This window comes from Trachemys scripta, chromosome 14 (assembly GCF_013100865.1).
Source record: "Trachemys scripta elegans isolate TJP31775 chromosome 14, CAS_Tse_1.0, whole genome shotgun sequence".
In the NCBI taxonomy this organism is placed as follows: Eukaryota; Metazoa; Chordata; order Testudines; family Emydidae; genus Trachemys; species Trachemys scripta.
Genome location: NC_048311.1, coordinates 36,688,992 through 36,710,222, shown reverse-complemented (window position 1 = coordinate 36,710,222; position 21,231 = coordinate 36,688,992). Strand labels below are relative to the sequence as shown.

Here is a 21,231-nt window from a genome sequence, read left to right as displayed (position 1 = left end):
CTATGACCAACCTCAGTGGCAGCTTTGTGGCGATTTGAAGGTTGTTGCTTCCTTGCTTGGTCTGCAGACTGGATACACAAAGTACTGCTGTTTTCTCTGCGAATGGGATAGTCGTGCAAGAGATTCCCACTACATCAAGACAGATTGGCCACTCCGACAGCCATTGGAGCCTGGGAGGAAAAGTGTTCAGCATCCACCACTTGTTGAATCAAGGAAGATTTTGTTACCACCCTTACACATCAAGCTGGGTCTGATGAAGAACTTTGTCAAGGCCATTGACAAAACACAAGCAGCTTTCAAGTACCTCCGTGGAAAATTTCCAAGGTTAAGTGAAGCTAAGATAAAGGAAGGTGTCTTTGTTGGTCCTTAGATTCGTGAACTTCTTCGAGATGATGCATTTGACCATGCACTGCGTGGCAAGGAAAAGACGGCATGGAAAGCCTTCCAGTTAGTGGCAATACATTTTCTTGGAAACAACAAGGCAGACAACTACAGGTTGTTGGTGGGGAAAACCTCCTCACGGCATACAAAAGCCTTGGTTGCAACAGGTCACTAAAGAGACATTTTTTGCACTCTCATCTAGATTTTTTTCCACTGAACTGCGGAGCAGTGAGCGACAAGGACAGCGAGCGATTTCACCAGGACATTGCAACAATGGAGAAACGCTATCAAGGCAAATGGAGCCCATCAATGCTTGCAGACTATTGCTGGACAGTGACAAGAGATGCTCCATTTAATGAATACAAGAGACAAGCCAAGAAGCGCCGAGTAGACACTGAATAGGACTAAACTATGTACATAATAGTTTTTTGCCTTTTGTTTCTAAATAAAATGTATTTATATAACCCTTTTGCTGATTTTTAAAGTTTACATAAACAGGACAGGTGAAAGCAACCATAAACACATGAAAAGACCTAGGTTTACAATTTATGATTAAAACTCTACTATCTACACAATATACATAGACATAAAATGTAAAAACTTAAATATCTTAGAAACAGTAGCCAATCAGTTGTTTTAATTGTCATATTTGAATTCAGCACATCAAAATACATAATAAATAGCACATTTTATCTCTGAAGCAGACGACTTCTCAAAAATTGTAGACCAGTGTAATTTAACAGTTGGTTCATGCTACGGTGTTGGTACATTGAGATATGCCTCTGACTGTGGAAGGAGATGGACTCTGGCCTATTAGTTCTCAAATTGTCACAGCTGCAGCTGGTGGAACTCACCTGGGATGTGGGAGACCCCCCAGTTGAAATCCCCTGTCCCCGCAGAGGGAGAAGAAGGGATTCCAACAGGGGCCTGATGTGGGTCTTTCTCTGTCTCCCCTATTGAATCTAATCCACTGCGTATAGATAATTGAGCAGGGGGACATGCTTCTGGGTCTCCCACCTCCCAGATGGATGCTCTAGCCACTTGGCTACAGAGACATTCTCATGAATTCTCTCTCTCTCACTCTCGCCCAATGAATATTGATTATCCCCAGTGGAACATCTCCCACAGGAGAGCATGAGGGCACCCATGCAAAGGGAGGCACCTACGGTGTTACCCAGCTTCAGTCGCCGAACACCCTGAGAGGGCCGGGGCCTAGCACAACCCCTCACTGTGGTACTTCCCACCGTCTGGTGTAAGCAGGGAGTCACCTAGCATGCTGGCTTTTGTTAATCCCATTCCAAGGCACATCTCTCTCCCCGTTCATGGTACAGGGAGCCTGATTCAGGCCTTGTGAATCACAGTGACTGTCCAGGTGCCTAAAGATCGGGGGTTGAGATGCGGAGTGTCATCTCGCCTCAGTTTCTTTGTGACTCCATCCAGCCCTAAGTTTTCCTGAGGCTATTTTCCTATCAGAAAGGGGGAAATCACCTCTCCTCTGATCTTTTCTTTCTCTAGAGACCCTGCCCTATCAACTGAGCTTTCTGATCTCGAAGGCAGAGAAAGAGAGTAAGTTTTCATGAGGATATTTTCCTACGACAATTATTAATTAAAATCTCAGGATTAATTTTTTAGAAGAAGCTTCTGAATTGAAACGAGAGAGGTGTTCACCAATACAGAGTCATGGACTCCAAGGCTAGAAGGGATCATATATCATAACAACATAAGAATGCCATACTGGGTCAGACCAAAGGTCCATCTAGCCCAGTATCCTGTCTTCCGACAGTGGTCAATGCCAGGCGCCCCAGACAGGGCCGGCTCCAGGGACCGTCCGCCGAATTGCCGCCGAATACCTGGACATGCCGCCCCAAGCACCTGCTTGACAAGCTGGTGCCTGGAGCCGGCCCTGGCCCCAGAGGGAATGAACAGATAATCAAGTGATCCATTCCTATTAGCCAGTATGGGCAGGGATGGTGTCCCTAGCCTCTGTTTGCCAGAAGCTGGGAATGGGGGACAGGGGCTGGATCAATGGATGATCACCTGTTCTGTTCATTTCCTCTGGGGCACCTGGCATTGGCCACTGTCGGAAGACAGGATACTAATAGCCATTGATGGATAAATTCATGGAGGATAGGTCCATCAGTTCAAGAAGCATTGTCTCTCCTTGGGGGTCAGACATGCTCCCTGGGGTACAAGAGGGTTTAATTCAAGCACCATGCTTGCAACTGTGTCATGTTTCCCCCTCCTTTTCCCATGAGCACTGCTGGAGGCTGGGGAAGGGATTCTCGTCTGCTCCCATAGCTACTTATCTATGTCCTTGTACTGTCGCCCAGCAATAGTATCTGAATGCCCGGCATCTTTTATGCCCATTTGACAAAAAGGGACGCTGGAGCATGGAAAGAGTAAGGGATGTGCCTGAAGTGACACAGCAAGTCAGTAGCAGAGCGAGGAATAGAGCCCTGGCTTCTAACCTCTAGACCATGTTCCCTTCCCCAGATCACTGTCCTGCATTGGATGGACTTTACATATCCAACTGGTGCAGACGTTTAGTGCCACCGAGAAGTCTAATTCCCATTGTGCCAGAGAACCTGGTGTGACTCCAGCAATGCAGCCCACTCCATTCTCCAGCCCCGGAGCACCTACAGAGTCAGTGCGTAGGCTGGCTGCAAAGCACCCCTGAACTCAGGAGAGGTGGTGTTGTATCTGGACAGGAAGGGCATCAGGGTTAGCAGACGTGTAAGAGCCTGGGTTAGCGCTGCAGTGTGGACAGACCTTAACACTCTCTCCTCCTGTCTCTCTTTCTCCTCTTGCAGTGCAGGCCACTCCGGATCCAGACCTGGCAAATCCTTGTTCCCTTCTGTCCAGAGAAGAGAGCGTGATTTACAAACATACGGAAACTTTGGAGCACAGGTTTCACCCTGCTGCCTGTGTGCTGGGCTATAAGGGCTTCACCTCAGGGAGATGTTACTGGGAAGTGGAGGTCGGGAACAAACATCTTTGGGTTTTGGGCATTGCCAAAGAGTCTGTGATACAAAAGGGAACGAGAAGCCGTACTCCAGAAAAGGGGATCTGGGGTTTGCAGAGTACAGGGAATGAGTACTTGGCCCTCACCTCCCCTAAGACTGCTCTGGACCTACCTCGTAGCCCCAGTAAGATTGGGGTTTATCTGGATTATGAAGGGGAGAAAGTTACATTTTATGACATTACATCTTCTGGCAGAGAGACAATCTTTACTTTCACATCCTCTTTCACTGGGAAGATCATCCCCTTCTTTGGGAGCCAGCGTGTAGAATATCCAAATCTAGGCAGTAGTGATCCCTGGAATGCATACCATTAAGACCTGCGGCAGAGGAATCACTCAATATGAGATAGCTAAGGTAGAGCAAAGAGATGGGAAATATATAAATTACAGCTGTCATACATTGCCATTCTAATCACAGACTTGCCAGCCCCAAGCATTCAAAAACTGTCAGGCCCCCAAAATCAGGAGATTGACTTAAAAAATCTTGAGCTATTTTTGTCTGCCTTCTGCTTTCTAGATGTATTTTGCTTCCAGTTTTCAAGCTTTTCTATGCAAATGTGAAGGCTAGAAACGATCTGTAATATAACCTGAGCTTCCCTTGCAATCTATCCCCTCCAACAGCTGGGATTTAAAGAAAAACACCAAGTGCTGCGAGACTCGCAATAGAAGGGTGAGGGAGAACAAGACTGACTTGCTCAGCATTATGCTGGTGAATGGAGTTTCTTAACCCTCTTACATGCCTGTCTCTGTAGCTCTGTGATCCTCCAGACACACACGAACTGGCCAACCAGCAGACACTCAGGAGCCACTCCCAGGGTCTCCGCAGAGCCTGGCTGTCCTAGGGCAGCGGGGCAGCTGCACTGCTGTAGCACTTAAGTGAAGACACTGCTATGCTGACGGGAGAGCTTCTCCCATCAGTGTAGTTAATCCACCTCTTTAAGAGGCGGTAGCTGTCTACACCAGGAGTTCAGTCGGTACGACTGCGTTCACTGAGGGGTGTGGATTTTTCACACCTCTGAGTGATATGTTACACCAAAGTAAGTTTACAGTGTGGACCTGGCCTAAGTTCTGACTCAATTAGGGTCATCCATCAAAGTCCTCTGCTCTTTACTTATGAATGTAACAAGCACAGTGATGTTCCACACACCCACCCCTCAATTCCCTAGCTCAATGCTCCTATTTTGCTCTGTTTGGTTATTTGGATACTGTCGATTCAGCTGAGTAAATTCACAGAATAAAGTTTATTTCTATCTTCTGGCCTTTGACTTTGTCCCAAGGGTATTAGATCTGTACGGCTCTGCCCTGAAAGGTTAGACAGACCCACAAGCAAATGCCTGGAAGGGGCTTGAAGAAAAGCAGCTGGGTAACTCTAAGCAAAAGCTCTAAAGGCGAAGCTCGAGGAATGAGTAAATAAAATCAAAGCATCAAGTGATGCTTTCCCGGGCAACACTATCCTCCTCCTGAAAGAAATCTGTTGGCAACCTCCAGCTGCCAGGGAAGAGAGAGAAATTTGCAATAAGGCAGCCAGCTCTCATCATCACCTGCAGTACTATGGGCTGGCACCTCGCTGCACCATTGTGTTGCGGCAGCATTTCTTTCCCAAACCAAATGATCCCTTTTCCTTTAAATTCACATTCACAGTCTGATTGGCTAGAAACCTGATACGCCACCAGAGGGCACAGGGTAGGGTCAGGGGTACAAAGCTGGAGTCATTTGGTCACGGAGTTTGAGATACAGCCCCTCCCAACCCGAGCTGTTTTTAAAACGCTGTGAGCTAGGTATGGAATACCAGCAGAATCCTGTCCATGGCCGGTTGAGGGAGACTCACCCAAAGCTCCCTGGAGACTGCCCTGGGCTGGGAGGCAGAAAAACACAAATTAACCTGTTCTGCTGCGACTGACCCCTGTTAATATGTCTGTGTATTTCTCAATCACTGAACCCCTCGGCCTTTTGAAATGAACCTACTCGATCAATTAGCCACACCTGCTAGAATGTTAGGCTTGGTGCATGGCTGAGCCACACAACACTGATATAAGGGTGAGTTGATTCAAGCTTGAAGCATGGCCTAGACACCCAGCCCTGAGACTGGCTTGACAGCTGAGACCAGGCAGGTTCAGTGCATGGAACAAGCACAGCCCTGAGACTGGGGGCAGAGGAGGTAGCTGAGAAGAGGAGGTCGGCTCTGTGCGTGTCACAGGCACACAGCACTGCGAGCGGGCTGGGAGAGCTGACAGCAGGCCAGCTGAGTGTGCACACAGCTGGTGCATGACACAGAGGTAACACTGACTGGGGCAGGGGAAATGCAAACATGTCTAGTACACAACAGTGTGGGGGCTGGGGTGGGAGCTGGCATGCTCCGTGCATGGTGCACACACACCGCTGACAAAAGGAGAATCAGGTGAGATCGGGGCATCTGATGAGATTGGGCAGGCTCGGTACATGCCACATACTGTGCCTCGTTTTCCCCATCTAAACTATCTGGGCTCCTCTAGGGTAGAGCCAACCTACCTTTGGCTTGCTTGGAGTTCAATAAATAAGTTTGTCTAGTACGGGGCTCTGGCCGGGGATCCACAATTGCCCCCCGTGGGGGCGGACGCTGTGAGGTGCATCAGAAAGGAGGATGCTGCAGAGTTGTGCTTGGCGAGACGAATTTTGGCTGATCTTCATGTGGCCTTGATTCCTGGTGGCGAGGAAGGGAAATGACATGACGTCGCATTGGAACATCGTATCCTGCTGCAGAGCCAGCCTTGTAACCAGCCACATCCACAGCAGAGCTCCAGTCTCTGTGCTTTTCCCACCACAGTTACATTCCCTGTTCTGGTCCCAGGCAGCCGCTTCTCCCTCAGTCTGCCCAGATCACCCTCCTGCAGCCAGGATAGACAAGGGGCCTTGGAGACTCTGTGTAACCCTTTACCCTGAACAGGGCAGGGGACCCCAGTGCCAGCTCCCCTCACACGCTGTCCCGGGCCACTGATCCTCTGCCCTGACCTGGGATGAATCTCTCTAAAGGGGAGAGAGAAGCTCCATCTGCACGGTCCATTGAACTCCTGGCCTCTCTGCTGAGCCTCACGTGGAGGGGGATGACCAGTGCAGACTTTGTGGGTTCCCTTGGTGTGTGATGGAGACGCCTAAACCCCGGGAACCAGGCTGAGATCCCAGCACATTCCACGCAGGCCCCGGAGCAGCCGCCCAATGGACTTTCTGCCACTGCCCCCCTGGACAGGATGTGGGTTATTAATCTGAAACAGACCAGCCGGAGAGAAGCATTGTTCCTTGACCCCAACCCCAAGGCTTTGATGCTCCCATTGTTCATGAATGCCAAGGAGTTGCGACAGGTGTATCAGAAGGCGAGGGAGGCAAGCAGTCACTGTGACGCGGCGCCGCAGACATGCCGCTTTTATGAGGAGCTGCATGCTATCCTCTGCAGCAAACACCCCTCCTCCCTCCCCCAGGGATCCCCATGGAGACATCAGAGGAGTCGGAGTCATGGGCTGAGGAGGATGAGAATGGGAGACAGGCGAGCAGGGATCCATTGTTGGATTCAGGGCTTAAATTCAGCTGGAGCTGTCAGGAGTGGAGCTCTAGTCAATATTTTCAATCCCCCTGGAGTTTTTATAGCATGTTGGAGGTTCCAGGAAATAATCTATAGGAATTTAGGCCCTGATCAGATTAAACTCAGTGGCCTAATCTACAATGGAACGAGACTAAGAAAGAAATAACGCTGCTTTCATTCTGGGGTTTACATACATTAGCCCTGAGATTGAAAGCTGTAGAGCACTTTTCCCAATCACAAAGGTACTTTCTTTATTTGTGTCCAGATTTAAAATAGAAATGTCACACTCATAGCAAATGGCGACAGGAATGCCCCCTGTCTGTCATAATGCACTGCCCCCAGACCAGAGCATGAGGAAAGGTAGAGAGATCAGACAACAACTGGGCTAGGTGAACCCCTATCATCACAACTTGCTACACCTGGTCCAGGAGATGGGGAAAGGTGGAGGATGGGGATAAGGGGACAGGTAGCAAATTGTGCAAGCAGCAGTTTGTAATGTTACACTGGCCAGGAGCGGGGCGGCAGGTAGCCCGCGTGACAAGGGGGATGGTGGATTTGAGGGGGGTTGCCTAGGATGCACTGGTGAGTTAATTCAGCCCTACAAATAACCAGAGGAACCTAGGATTACCCAGGAAGTGTGTGGAAGAGCCAGGTCTCCCAGGCTAGCACCCTACCCACCGGACGCGCCTTTTCACTCTACAGGGATACTTGGAACAAGTAGCTGTACCCGGGGAGTCAAAGATAGAACAGATTTAAATCCCCTAGCGTCAGGGCACAAGCCAGTGACTAATTGAGGGGCTCGGAGGTGTGAGGCATACAGATTTATTAAGGGGGGACTGGTCGGCTTTGGCTTGGCCCAGTTGGTATCCACCACCCCAGGCCCCACAACGCTGATGGAAATAAATGATCAACACATAGGTCATCTTTCCCTCGAAAGCCAGCAGGTTCCAGGTCTGGTGCCTGTCCCTGGAGGACTCTGGGACAGTTCTAGAGACCAGCCTTCGGTGGGACTTGGAGTCTCCTCTGGCCCCCTGACGTCTGGGGAACAAACAGCCGAACTGTTCACGTTTCCATGGTACATATTTAACCAGCTCAATAACCGAAACACGGAAAAATGAAAGAACGTTAATCACCTGGCTGAGTACAGTAGCTGGTGATTTAAACCACCCCAAATAAATTAACAGTGCCTTCTAAGTGCTACATAACACTCCAGGAAGGCGGCGGATCTGTGTAGCCAGCAGTACCACCATAATAGGGCATCCTTAACCTTAAATACTAAGTGATATATTTTGGTTCCAGCCAAAGAGCTGATAGAGGTCGGGTCAGATCGCGCCCTGATTGAAGTGAAAATTGCCGTTAGAGCCGTCCGTTCCATGAAGGCAGCCCGCCCAAATGATGGCTGATTAGGTAATCTCCCACGCCACACAGTAAGTTCCAATAAGGCTGGTTGTCGTATGACTGTTCAGTGCAAACGTAGGTGAAAACAACAGGATTTCTCAAGGTTCAACGTACAGATCCTAACCCCCAAAATCCCTGCACGTGTGAAAACGAGGTTGTTTGACGTGGGGACCTGAGCAACTACTTGATAGGCGCTACGCTCGTGAGCTCACATGCACAGGCGCCAACTTTGTCATTTCCAGCGGGGTGCTCGCCCCTTCCCACCTCCACCACACCCTTGCCCCATTCCGCCTCCTCCTCTGAGGACACGCCACCCTCACTCTGCCCTCTCCCTCCCAGCGCCTCCTGCACACTGTGGAACAGCTGATCGTGGCAGGTGCTGGGAGGGAGGGGGATGAGCTGATCCAGCTCCAGAGGGAGCACCCACAGAGTCAGCACCCAGCTCACTTGTATTAAGGTCGATGGACTTGCAGGCTCGCTAGCGGTGACTCACTTGGTGTCAGATCTTGGATGCCCCACGTTGCTGACTCCTACCTCTCAGTGGCCAGCTGGGGTGGGGTGAGGGGGAGCGGGAGGGGGCGGCGAATGAAGCTCAGGGCACTTTGTGTGGCACGGCCAGAGGCCAACAGCCAGTGCAAACCGGCCTAACAAGTGAAGGCCAAAAAGCCAGAACAAAGGTTTCTTCCTTTCCTTTGGTTTTTGCAGATGATGACCCAGCTGGCCCCTCCCACTTGGAACCTCAGGGCTCCTGTGGCCAATCAGAACGGGGCACTCTCCTTCTAAGGTCACTGGCATCACCCAATGGGGTCTGATTAGGACATATTTATACAAATGAAGGAGCTCCTCACTCCAGTAATTTCAGGTTGCAATACCCTTGGATCCGCAGGTCTGTAGGTATCTGAGACATTACAGGTCATGGGTCAGCCCCTAGACAATATTGGACCCAGCCTGCAAATGCCAATCACCAATTCTGAAACCATTTCTTAAAAATGCAAAAAGTTGGAGGAGCAATACCAAGTGCTCCATGCATCCAGGTCACTTTCCCCCAGGCCTGTGCTGTTAGGCATTAACTGATGGTTCCCTTCAGATGGGGGAGGGATAGCTCAGTGGTTTAAGCATTGGCCTGTTACACCCAGGGTTGTGAGCTCAATCCTTGAGGGAGCCACTTAGGGAGCTGGGGCAAAATTGGTACTTGGTCCCGCTAGTGAAGGCAGGGGGCTGGACTCAATGACCTTTCAAGGTCCCTTCCAGTTCTAGGAGAGAGGATATCTCCATTAATTTATTTATTTACCTAGAGCAGTGGTTTTCAAACCGTGGGTTTGAACCGGTGGGTTTTGGACCCAGAACTGAGTCGTGGAATGGAAAGGACTGGTTCGCAGCCACTCTGGTCAGCACTGCCAACCGGACCGTTAAAAGTCCTGTCAGTGGTGCTGCCCGGCTAAGGCAGGCTAGTCCCTACCTGTTCCGACACCGTACTGCGCCCCGGAAGTGGCCAGCAGCAGGTCTGGCTTCTACACTGAGTAAGGGGGGCACGGAGCTCTGTGCACTGCCCTGCCCCGAGTACCGGCTCGGAGGTGTGTGGGGGGGAGCGGTGCCTGCAGGCAAGAACCTCGCAGCGCCGCTTGTGCGCCTCTGCCTTGGAGCCGGATTTGCTGCTGGCTTCTTCTGGGGCGCAGCGTGGTCCGCAGTGCCAGGACAGGCGGGAAGCCTGCCTCTGCACCCTGGCTGTGCTGCTGACCGGAAGCCGCCAGAGGTAAGCCTGAGGCGCTCCCCAACCCCGCACCCCAATCCCCTGCCCCAGCCCTAAGCCCCCCCAACCCAGAGCTCCCTCCTGCACCCCAAACCCTTCATCCATGGCCCCACCCCAGAGCCTGAACCCCCAGCCCAGAGCCTGGACTCCCCCGCATCCCAACCCACTGCCCCAGCCCTGAGCCCCTCCCACACCTCAAAACCCTCATCCCCAGCTCCGTTGGATTGTGGGCATCAACAATTTTCTTCAACTGGGTCGCCAGAAAAAAGTTTGAAAACCACCAACCTAGAGTACTGTGTGCAGTACTGGTCACATCATTTGAAAAAGGATATTGCAGTATTAGAGAGGGTTCAGAGAAGGGCAATGAGAATGATGAGGGGCCTGGAAAACCTCTTTTGGTAAGAAAGATTGAAAAGAATGGGACTGTTTACCTTAGAAAGGAGATGACTAAGAGGGGACAGGCTAAAAGGGTATAAAATAATGAATGGGACAGAGAAGGCTGGGAATGTCTTTTCTGCCTGTCTCATAACACAAGAACAAGAGGACAGTCAATGAAATGGAAAGGGATCAAATTCAAAACCAATAAGAAATACTTTTACACAAAACGTGTAATTAAACTGTGGAACTCATTGCCACATGGAGTTTTTGAGGCCAGTAATTTAGCAAGATTCAAAAAAGGGATTGGATATTGATGATATGAATGACTAGAAACCCCAGAGTTAAAATAGTTAATTTAATGCAAATAAATTTTTTTGGAAGGAATAAATTGGTCAAGGTTTAAAATGATCTCTAACTATTAGGAATTAGAAACACTTTTATATAGTGTTTCCCCTCACTAGCTCTCCAAGTGCTTTACAAAGGAGGTACAGAAAGGGTCTTGGCCTTAAACCTGAATCTGAGCCTGGGTTTATTCTGTGGTGTAGAAAGAAAGCTGCCAAGCCTGCTCCCAGCAAGCCTCTATTGGCTTCTTTGTGTATGTAATTGCCTATTCATTTCTTTAAGTAGCATCTTGCTTGTTTGGGGGCTTTTCTGGGGGGTGGGGGTGTGTGTGGCTTCTGGTGTGTTGTGTCTGTGTTGATGGTTTTTTTGTTTGTTTTTAGAATTTCCCGCCGGAGAGCCTGATTGGCTCCCGATTGGGCAATCTGCTTTACAAGGCTGCTTGCTGGGTCGGGCAGGAAACTAAACTTCCCTTGTTACACTGTCTGCAGGGAGCCATGGCTGCAGCCGGGAATCCTCTGAAGAGTCTCCGAGATGAAGCTACTTGCTCCATCTGTCTGAGTTTTTTCAAGGATCCAGTGTCTTTAGATTGCGGGCACAGTTTCTGCCGAGCCTGCATCACCCAGTGCTGGGAGAGACCAGATGCAGACATNGGGGGGGGGGTGTTTGTTTGTTTTTAATTTCCCGGGGGAAAGCCTGATTGGCTCCCGGTTGGGCAATCTGCTTTACAAGGCTGCTTGCCGGGTCCGGCAGGAAACGAAACTTCTCCTGTTACACCATCTGCAGGGAGCCATGGCTGCAGCAGGGAATCCTGTGAAGAGCCTCCGAGATGAAGCTACTTGCTCCATCTGTCTGAGTTTTTTCATGGATCCAGTGATTATAGACTGTGGGCACAATTTCTGCCGAGTCTGCATCACCCAGTGCTGGGAGGGACCAGATACAGCCATCTCCTGCCCTCAGTGCAGAGAGACCTTTCCCCAGAGGACCCTGAGGCCGAACAGACAACTGGGGAACATGGTAGAAATCGCCAAGCAGCTGAGTGTCCCAGCAGCAGCAGCAGCAGGAGGAGATTTGTGCAACGCGCACCAGGAGCCTTTCAAACTCTTCTGTAACCAGGACCAAATGCTCATCTGTGTGATCTGCAGGGAGTCCCAGGCGCACCACGCTCACAGGGTGGTCCCTACAGAGGAGGCTGCCCGGGAGCACAAGGTAGGCCACGGCCGGGCCAGGAGCGGGGCTGGGAGCAGGGCCGGGGGGAGCCCAGGCCACAGCAGATGTGGATGCAGTGGCGCCAGGGCCAGATTAACCTTTTGTGGGCCCGGCTCCAATCTTATTTGTGGGCTCCCATGGAGGCAATGGAGCCTGGCGCGGGGAGGTCGGTCCCCAGAGCGAGGGGCCAGCCAGGGGCAATGAGGCATGGCAGGGCAGCCCCGCTCTGCCCAGCCCAGGGCAAGGGCACTATTTACAAACCGGCAGTTGCCAGACACACAGTGGCCCGCCCAGCCCTGTGCTGCCAGCATGTCCCTTCCCCTCGGGAGATGGGCCCATGTTGTGCCACACCCCCCCCCCCCCCCCCAACCTCGTCCTGCCTCCCTATGCCCAGCCCCCCCCCAACCCCCTCCACACAAATGCATAGCGCCCTGCACATCATCCCTGCCCAGCACCCCCCTGCCCACAGCCCCATCACAACTGCCCAGCACCCCCCACAGAACCCCCACCCCCTAGTGCCCCAACATACACATCTTCCCTGCCCCCTCACAGCCCAGCACCCCTCTGCCCCCCCCGCAAGAAACCCACTCCCCCAGGCCCTGCCTCCCGACCACACTCGGCCCAGCTGGGAGGCAACTGAGTCTGCCAGGCTGAGCTGGCAGCGCAGCCAGACCTAGTCTCTCAGCAGGGAATCACTCCGGTCCCTCGGGCATGGTGTGATCAGCCAGGCCAGGGTCGGCTCCCTCAAGATGCACTTCCCCTGGAGGGGCCCAGCCAAGCTCCCTGCATTGTCCCCTTCCCTCACCCTACCCCCCCCCCCCCCCCCCCGACCGTGGCCGAGACTGGCCCCGAGCCCCCGGCAGAGCGGCCTCCCCTTGGCCGAGCGGGCCAGCAGCCCGGATGCCCAAAGCAAAAGCTGGGGGTGCTGCAGCACCCCATGCACCCCCACTTCCTGCCCCTATGTGTGGCTGGCACTCCCCTGCCCCTGTGGGGGCTGGCCTGGGCCCCACCATGGCCTCCCGAATATTCCTCCTCCACACTCCCCCAGGGAGGCACGCTGTTATACAGACAAAACTACACAGGATCTTTTTGGGGGTAAGACAAAGATGCCACATTTATTATGATAACAATTTGATTTATGACCAATAACTAAAATCTTAATCCTTATACACACACATTATACCTAATACCTATACACACACACACACACACATCCATCAGATGTTCTGCAGCTGCTGCATAGTTACCAGTCCTGAACATAGCTTGAGTCTGTGGCTTGAGTTTGCAGCTTCGGTTCGTAGCTTGGGGCGGCTAACTGGCCAGGAAAGCCGGGCACAAGGAAGGGCTGGGTCTCTGTTGGGCATGCACTGATGCCCTTCCATGTTGGCAAGAGAATGTTACCCTCCAAAATCTTCCATCTCGCCCATCCTTTTTGTAGGCTTTAGTTTGAATCCAGAGTCTATAGGTTTTGCTGTGTCACGCTGCCTCTGGGTTTGGTGATTGATCACCCGTCAATTGCAGATGTGACTTTCAGCCTGGGACCTGGCTTTGATCTTCCTTCTATTGTACCTTTGTTCTTCTCTTTTTGGGGTGGACTCTTCTTATTTTGTTAGGGCTGTTGTCTGCATCTTCAGTCCTTGGTGTTTGAACTCTGTTTCATCAGGACAGGCTGGGGCTGGAGGTTGATTCCATCATCCATACATACCTCATTCACACATCTAAACTAAACTAATAAGATTACAACAGGGTTTGCAAAAATGAAGGTGGCAGCAAGCCCTTACAAAATGGAGTAAGCGTTTTAAAATGGGGTTTGAATTACAGTATGGGAAACAGTGAACAGAAGTTACAATATAGACAAGTGTAATGAATGGTGAACAGAAGTTACAATACTGACACTGTGCAAGTCTCAGTGATTTTAAGCAGGAATTGGATTGACAGTGAAATTTACAAGAGCAACTGGCTGAACAGCTATGGATCTTAACAAGCATCTTAATTGTCAATTAGCCAGTTATTGGGGTGACCAGTTTATGAATGAATGTTGTTTCATTCATAAAACTTTACTTATGAAGTTACGTTAATGAAGTGAACAATTAAAAACAATTTCATTCATTAGTTCTACAACACTCCACAGTTTGGGGACCACTGGTCTAACCAGTCAAGGTGAACAAAGTGCAGGAGAGGGAGCTGAGGTACAGGGAGGCAAAGGCTGGGGATTTACAAAGGTACTTAGCTGCCTAAACCCCAGAGTGAGGTGCATACAGCTGGGGTTTAGGCATCTAAATGCCAGTTCTAGGCTCCACTGCAATCCCCAGAGCTACTGCCAAGCTCTGTAGGAGTCCAAACTCACTCAGTGCCTGTGTATTCAAGGTACAAGTTCTCTCAGTGCCTGTGTTCTGTCTCTGGGCATGTGCACAGCTGCCTCCCTCTAGAGGCTTCTGGCTGCCTGTCTCCTGGCCACACCCATGAGCTGGGTGAAGACAGATGTTCTCCTGCCTCTCTCACCTGCAGGGCCTGATCTGTGGGCACCCTCCGAGACAAAGACAAAGGACAGAGAGGCACCGAAGGGGCAGTGACTTGACCAAGCTCACAAAACAGCTCAGTAGCAGAACCAGGAATTAAACCCTGGTCTCCCAATGCCCCTCCTCGTTCTCTAGCCACTAGACCACACAGCCTCTCATCACTCCGGTCAGGCACTGCTTTACAATCACATTATAAACCGCTCAGCACAGCTGAGTTTCGACTGAGCCGGTGCCTGGCGTAGTGCCCAGCTTGAGTATTTCATATCTGATGACCGCTGGCTGCTTCCTGGAAGCAGCAGTAACGTGACATTGTCAGCAGCGTTCTCAATGGGTTCCTTTCCTGCTGCTTTCTGAAGCATAAGATGCACTGAAAGATTTCTGCTTAAAAAACTAAGGTTAATCTGCTTAATTTTTTCCTCAAGGGAAAACCAGGATGATGAATTCCTCTTTTCCCTGGCTTACTGAAGGCTGGTCACTTTGCTTGGAAGTGCTCCTTTTCCCCCATGCCAAACAATTGAACACAATATTTATGAACCTTGTGAGTGTGTTGGATTTTTAACCAGGAGTCCCTTTCTCCCAGGTGTTCAAGAAGTTTATATTAATCTCTGGAGCCTAATGAAGAGTTTTAAACAACTCTTACTAAAACTCCCTTCCCTGTAAGTTGCTTGGCTTTAACTCTCTGACATCCAGATCTCTTCATATACTGTTCCCTATCATTGCATGGGAGCAGAACACCCTATCCTACACTGCTGTAAAATGGATACGACTTTAACCCATTGCCCTGCAGCACTTGGAGGATTTGCTGGAGGCAAAGGGCTGTCTAGACCAGGGGTTCTCAAACTGGGGATTGGGACCCCTCAGGGGTTTGTGAGGTTATTACATGGGGGGTCACAAGCTGTCAGCCTCCACCCCAAACCCTGCTTTGCCTCCAGCATTTATAATGGTGTTAAATATATTAAAAAGTGTTTTTAATGTATAAGGGGGGTCGCACTCAGAGGCTTGTATGTGAAAGGGGTCACAAATACAAAAGTTTGAGAACCACTGGTCTGGACCAAGTCCCTAAGCCTCTACATCAGGTCTGGTGCCCCCAAGGCCTCTCTGTTCCCTGGCAGCGTGACACATACAGCATAGAAGGAATGCAGGGCTGATACTGGGGCCTGAGATGCCCAGCTGCCATTGAAATGAAAAGGAGCTGTGCTTTTAGATCCTCTGTGTGGCTCTGCAACATCTCACCCCCGGTGAATTACAGAAGATCCTCAGAGCACATTTTCAAAAGCACCGACTGACTTTAGAGCCAAAGTCCCATTTTCAAAGGAGATTTAGGCCTAAATCCCCAAAGGCACCTAGAAACTTTTAGGCACCTAGAAAATAACTAAGGACATAAGAACAGCTGCACTGGGTCAGACCAAAGGTCCATCTAGCCCAGAATCCTGTCTTCCAACAGTGGCCAGTGCCAGGTGCTTCAGAGGGAATGAACAGAACAGGGCAATTATTGAATGATCCATCCATTGTCTTCTTGTCCCAGCATCTGGCAGTCAGAGGTTTAGGGATCTCTGGAGCATGGGGTTGCATCCCTGACCATCTTGGCTAATAGCCATTGATGGACCTATCCTCCATGAACTCATCTAATTCTTTTTTGAACCCAGTTGTACTTTTGGCCTTCACAACATCCCTGGCAATGTGTTCCATGGATTGATTGTGTGTTGTGTGAAGAAGTACTTCCTTTTGTTTGTTTTTAAATCTTCTACCTGATCATTTCCCCTGGTTCCTGTTCTGTGAAGGGTAAATAAATTTCCCCATTCAGTTTCTCTATACCATCCATGATTTTATAAACTGTAATCACATCTCCACTCCAACCCCAGTTGTCTTTTCCAAGCTGAATACCCTCCTCATATGGAGGCTGTTCCATACCCCTAATGACTTTTATTCCTTTCGCTGTACATTTTCCTATTCAAATATATCTGGTTTGAAATGGGGCCAATAGAACTGCATGACGTATTCAAGATGTACCATGGATTTATATAGTGGCATTATGATATTGTCTGTCTTCTTATCCATCACTTTCCTAATGGTTCTTAAAATTCGGTTAGCTTTTATGAACAGATGTTTACAGAGATGACTCGAAAATCTCTTTCATGAGTGGTAAGAGCTCCTTTAGACCACATCATTTTATACGTATAGTTGGGATTATGATTGCCAATGTGCATTACTTTGCATTTATCAACAATGAAATTCAGCTGCCATTTTGTTGCCCGGTCACCCATTTTTGTGAGATCCCTTTGTAACTTTTCGCAGTCTGCTTTGACTCAACTACCTTAAGTAATTTTGTATCATCTGCAGACTTTGCCACTTTGTATCACTGTTTACCCCCTATTCCTGATCATTTAGGCATATGTTAAACAGCACTGGTCCCAGTATAGATCCTTGGGGGATCCTGGTACTTACCCTTCTCCATTGTGAAAACTGACCATTTATTCCTATCCTTTGTTTCCTATATTTTAACTGGTTATTGATCCATGTCTTATCTCTTATCTCATGACTGTTTAGTTTCCTTAAGAGACTTTAGTGTGGGACCTTGTCAAAGGCTTTCTGAAAGCCTAAGTACACTATATCCAGTGGATCATCCTTGTTGATAATAGATCGGCGAGGCATGATTTCCCTTTACAAGAGCTGTGTTGATTCTTCCCCCAACAAATCATGTTCGTCTGTGTCTGACAGTTTTGTTCTTTACTATAGTTTCAACCAATTTGCCTGGTCCTGAAGTTACGCTTTGTCTGCAGTACAGCCTATGTCGCCAAAACTTACGTTGCTCTGGCCTGTGAATGTTTCACCTCCCTGAGTGACATAAGCATTAATGTGCACAGTGCTATGTCAGCAGGAGAGCTTCTCCCGCCACCCTAAGTTTCTGCCGCTCGTGGAGGTGGGTTTATTATGCTCTCTCCCATCGCATGTGGTGCAGTGGTGCAGACGTATTGGTACAACTTCAGCACTGTACTTATCAACAAGCCCTTAGGGTTTACTGGCCTGTAATTGACAGGATTACAATGGGAGATGCTGCTGAGAGGGGTGTGTCCTAAGCCCCACCCCTCAGAGTTTGGTGTAGGAATGCACCTGTCTCTGGGATCCATACCTGGGAACCCCTCTCCTGGAGTCAGGTGGCTTAAACATCTAAGCTGTTTCTTGCACGATGGAGTTCTGCACTTGTCACTCCACACCAAAGGTCCGGGGAGGAGGCAGCAGACCTTCTTCACCAAGGGCAAGTCGTGCCTGACTAACCTAATTGCCTTCTATGAGGAGATAATTGGGTCTGTGGATGAGGGAAAAGCAGTGGATGTGTTATTCCTTGATTTTAGCAAAGCTTTTGATACGATATCCCACAGTATTCTTGCCAGCAAGTTAAAGAAGTATGGGTTGGATGAATGGACTATAAGGTGGATAGAAAGCTGGCTAGATTGTCAGGCTCAACGGGTAGTGATCAACGGCTCCATGTCTAGTTGGCAGCTGGTTTCAAGCAGAATGCCCCAAGGGTTGGTCCTGGGGCCGGTTTTGTTCAATATCTTCATTAATGATCTGGAGGATGGCGTGGACTGCACTCTCAGCAAGTTTGCAGATGACGCTAAACTGGGAGGAGTGGTAGATACGCTGGAGGGTAGGGATAGGATACAGAGGGACCTAGACAAATTAGAGGATTGGGCCAAAAGAAACCTGATGAGGTTCAACAAGGACAAGTGCAGAGTCCTGCACTTAGGACGGAAGAATCTCATTCACTGTTACAGACTAGGGACTGAGTGGCTAGGCAGCAGTTCTGCAGAAAAGGACCTAGGGGTTACGGTGGACAAGAAGCTGGATATGAGTCGACAGTGTGCCCTTGTTGCCAAGAAGGCTAATGGCATTTTGGGCTGTATAAGTAGGGGCATTGCCAGCAGATCGAGGGACGTGATCGTTCCCCTCTATTCGACATTGGTAAGGCCTCACCTGGAGTACTGTGTCCAGTTTTGGGCCCCACACTACAAGAAGGATGTGGAAAAATTGGAAAGAGTCCAACGGAGGGCAACAAAAATGATTAGGGGGCTGGAGCACATCACTTATGAGGAGAGGCTGAGGGAACTGGGATTGTTTAGTCTGCAGAAGAGAAGAATGAGGGGGGGATTTGATAGCTGCTTTCAACTACCTGAAAGGGGGTTCCAAAGGGGATGGATCTAGACTGTTCTCAGTGGCACCAGATGACAGAACAAGGAGTAATGGTCTCAAGTTGCAGTGGGGGAGGTTTAGGTTGGATATTAGGAAAACCTTTTTCACTAGGAGGGTGGTGAAGCACTGGAATGGGTTACCTAGGGAGGTGGTGGAATCTCCTTCCTTAGAGGTTTTTAAGGTCAGGCTTGACAAAGCCCTGGCTGGGATGATTTAGTTGGGATTAGGTTCTGCTTTGAGCAGGGGGTTGGACTAGATTACCTCCTGAGGTCCCTTCCAACCCTGATATTCTATGATAACGGTTAGCCTGGGGGAAGGGCGCTCTACTGGTAGGCGGGAAACCCCTGGTTCAAGTTCTCCCTCTGCCTGATGAGGAGAAGGGATTTGAACTGGAATCTCCCACCTCTCAAGAGGCAATTGTGACATTGCCATGAGCACTGTCTGTGGAACAGCCTGAGAGGGACATGCAATGTATATAAACATATCTGTGAGGACAGACTCCTCAGCCACCTGACCCTCCCAAACATTGTTTTTCTTGCCTCAGGAGCAAATTCAAACCCGACTGAACACGCTGAAGCAAGAGAGAGAAGAACTTCTGGAGTGGAAACAGGCTGGAGAGAAGCAAAGCCAGGAATATCTGGTAGGTTCCCATTGTGATGGTCCAGCAGTTACATCAGTCAGGGTTGATATTTCTCTCTGTGGGGAGAGTGTCAGCCCTTGTCTATACACAGCACTGCTTTGATTTAGCTATGGCTACATCTACATGGCACACCGCTGGGGGCGACCTGTAGGGTATCTGTAGCTACTCAGCACAGTGAAAAGCAGGCTGTGTCCACGCTCAGCAGCGCCATCTTTCTCCGGTGCCGGTGGGTGCCCGTGCCCCCCGCCCCTGGTCCTGCCCCGACTCCGCCCCGCCCCCATTCCAACCCCATCCCCAAGTCCCTGCCCTAACTCTGCCCCCTCCCTGCCCCTATTGGATCCCTTTCCCCAAATCCCCACTCCGGCCCCACCTCTTCCCCTCCAGCACCCAGCGTTCCCCCTCCTCCCCTCTCCCTCCCTGCCCCACGAATCAGCTGTGTGGCGGCGCAAGGGCTCGGAGGGAGCAGAAGCAGGACAAGGTGGCGTGCTCGCGGAGGAGGCGGAGGCAGAGGTGAGCTGGAGCAGGGGGGTGAGGCAGGGCCACGGGGAGCTTCCGGTGGGTGCTCAGCACCCACCATTTTTTTTTTGTGGGTGCTCCGGCCCCGGAGCACCCATGAAGTCGACGCCTATATCCATGCTGTCATGTGTAGCTACATGTGTGAATAAAAGACTCCAGCAGGGGGAGGCAGCAGAGCTGCTGGAGCCTATCCCCACTTCTGGAGTCTTTTCCTGTGGTGGGGAAAGGCTCCAGCAGTGGGGAAAGTCTCTGGCACAGGGGAAGCAGCGGGACACTGCAGTGTAGATGGGGGAGGCACTGCTTGGGGGTGTAGAGTCATGTACGTAGTGTTTATACTCATGGGGTTCAGGCATATCGTGACTCTACTTGCTTAAGCCATGCCTCACCATCTACACTGCTATTTATGCCCATGTTAGCAGGGGCATATAGTGTACGTCCTCTACATTTATGTAGTACAGATGTACCTCAAATCACTTTTTAATGTAATGTCTTTATACTGGTGTAAACCCCTGACATGCAACACTGTAAACCTAATTTAATTTGAAACCTAGAGTGGTGTGTAGGGTTCACCTTGTCCAGTTAAACTGAGCTAAAAGGTGCTAACTAGGAGCAAGGTTGCAGTTAATTCAGGGTTAGCTATAATGTATTGGATAATTCCCAGATAACCTCAAGTGCTTTGCCTCTTGTCCACATACTGTTACAGGGTGTGATCATGTTTGTCTTTGTTTATCATCCCGCTGGACTTATTTCCAGTGGGATTAAGATCAGTGGGTCCAAATCCAGCTACAAACAATGAGGGGAGATTTTTTTCAAAGGCACGGATGGTGATTGGGTGCCTAATTCACATTGACAGTCAATAGGACTTAGGTTCCCTGTGGCTGTTTTGTATCTCTGAAATCCGGACCCTGAATCTCCATCTATAACCACCAGACACAACTAGTTTCCTCTGGGACAATGTAATTAACGGAATGCCAGATGAAACATGTAAGAGCTGGAGAAAAAGCATTTTGCACAGTATGTGTTGTAACTGGCTTTTTGTGTGGATAACCAGCAGGACTTTTCTTCAGTCTTCTCCACAACTCTCTGCCAATGTGTTCCTGATATGGAGTCAGACCCGCCCTCCCAACCTTTCTGCTATTGGAAGACTCTAGATGATCAGCAGAATATACTAAGCCACTCAGACCTGAAAACTCCTCATTTTAGAGATATTGGGTGACATTTTCAAAAGTGCCTAAGTGATTTTGGAGCCTAAGGTTTACAATTTTGCATGTTGCTAAGGGTCAGATTCTGACAGGTATTTAGGAGCTTAAAATGCAGAGAGAGGCCTAGTGAGATTTT

General features: G+C 49.9%; 3 protein-coding genes across 4 annotated transcripts in view; 2 read left to right on the top strand and 1 right to left on the bottom strand.

The window, feature by feature from the left end:
• LOC117886961 (zinc finger protein RFP-like) overlaps positions 1-4,653 on the top strand; it is a 14,264-nt gene extending 9,611 nt beyond the window's left edge. The window contains exons 6-7 of the mRNA XM_034789152.1: positions 1,897-1,947; positions 3,192-4,653. Of these exons, the coding sequence (XP_034645043.1) occupies positions 1,897-1,947; positions 3,192-3,715 (575 nt within the window). The 3' untranslated portion in view covers positions 3,716-4,653. The remainder of the gene's footprint in view (positions 1-1,896; positions 1,948-3,191) is intronic.
• LOC117886991 (zinc finger protein 445-like) overlaps positions 1-21,231 on the bottom strand; it is a 731,357-nt gene that overhangs the window by 181,949 nt on the left and 528,177 nt on the right. The gene's annotated exons all lie outside the window — the stretch shown is intronic.
• Positions 11,557-21,231, top strand: part of LOC117886944 (zinc finger protein RFP-like) — a 90,109-nt gene continuing 80,434 nt past the window's right edge. Inside the window, exons 1-2 of one of the 2 annotated variants that reach the window (XM_034789113.1) lie at positions 11,560-12,027; positions 19,282-19,377. In XM_034789113.1, the coding sequence (XP_034645004.1) occupies positions 11,611-12,027; positions 19,282-19,377 (513 nt within the window). In that variant the 5' untranslated portion in view covers positions 11,560-11,610. Of the gene's footprint in view, positions 12,028-19,281; positions 19,378-21,231 lie in introns of both variants that reach the window. The other variant, XM_034789115.1, reaches the window with a different exon arrangement.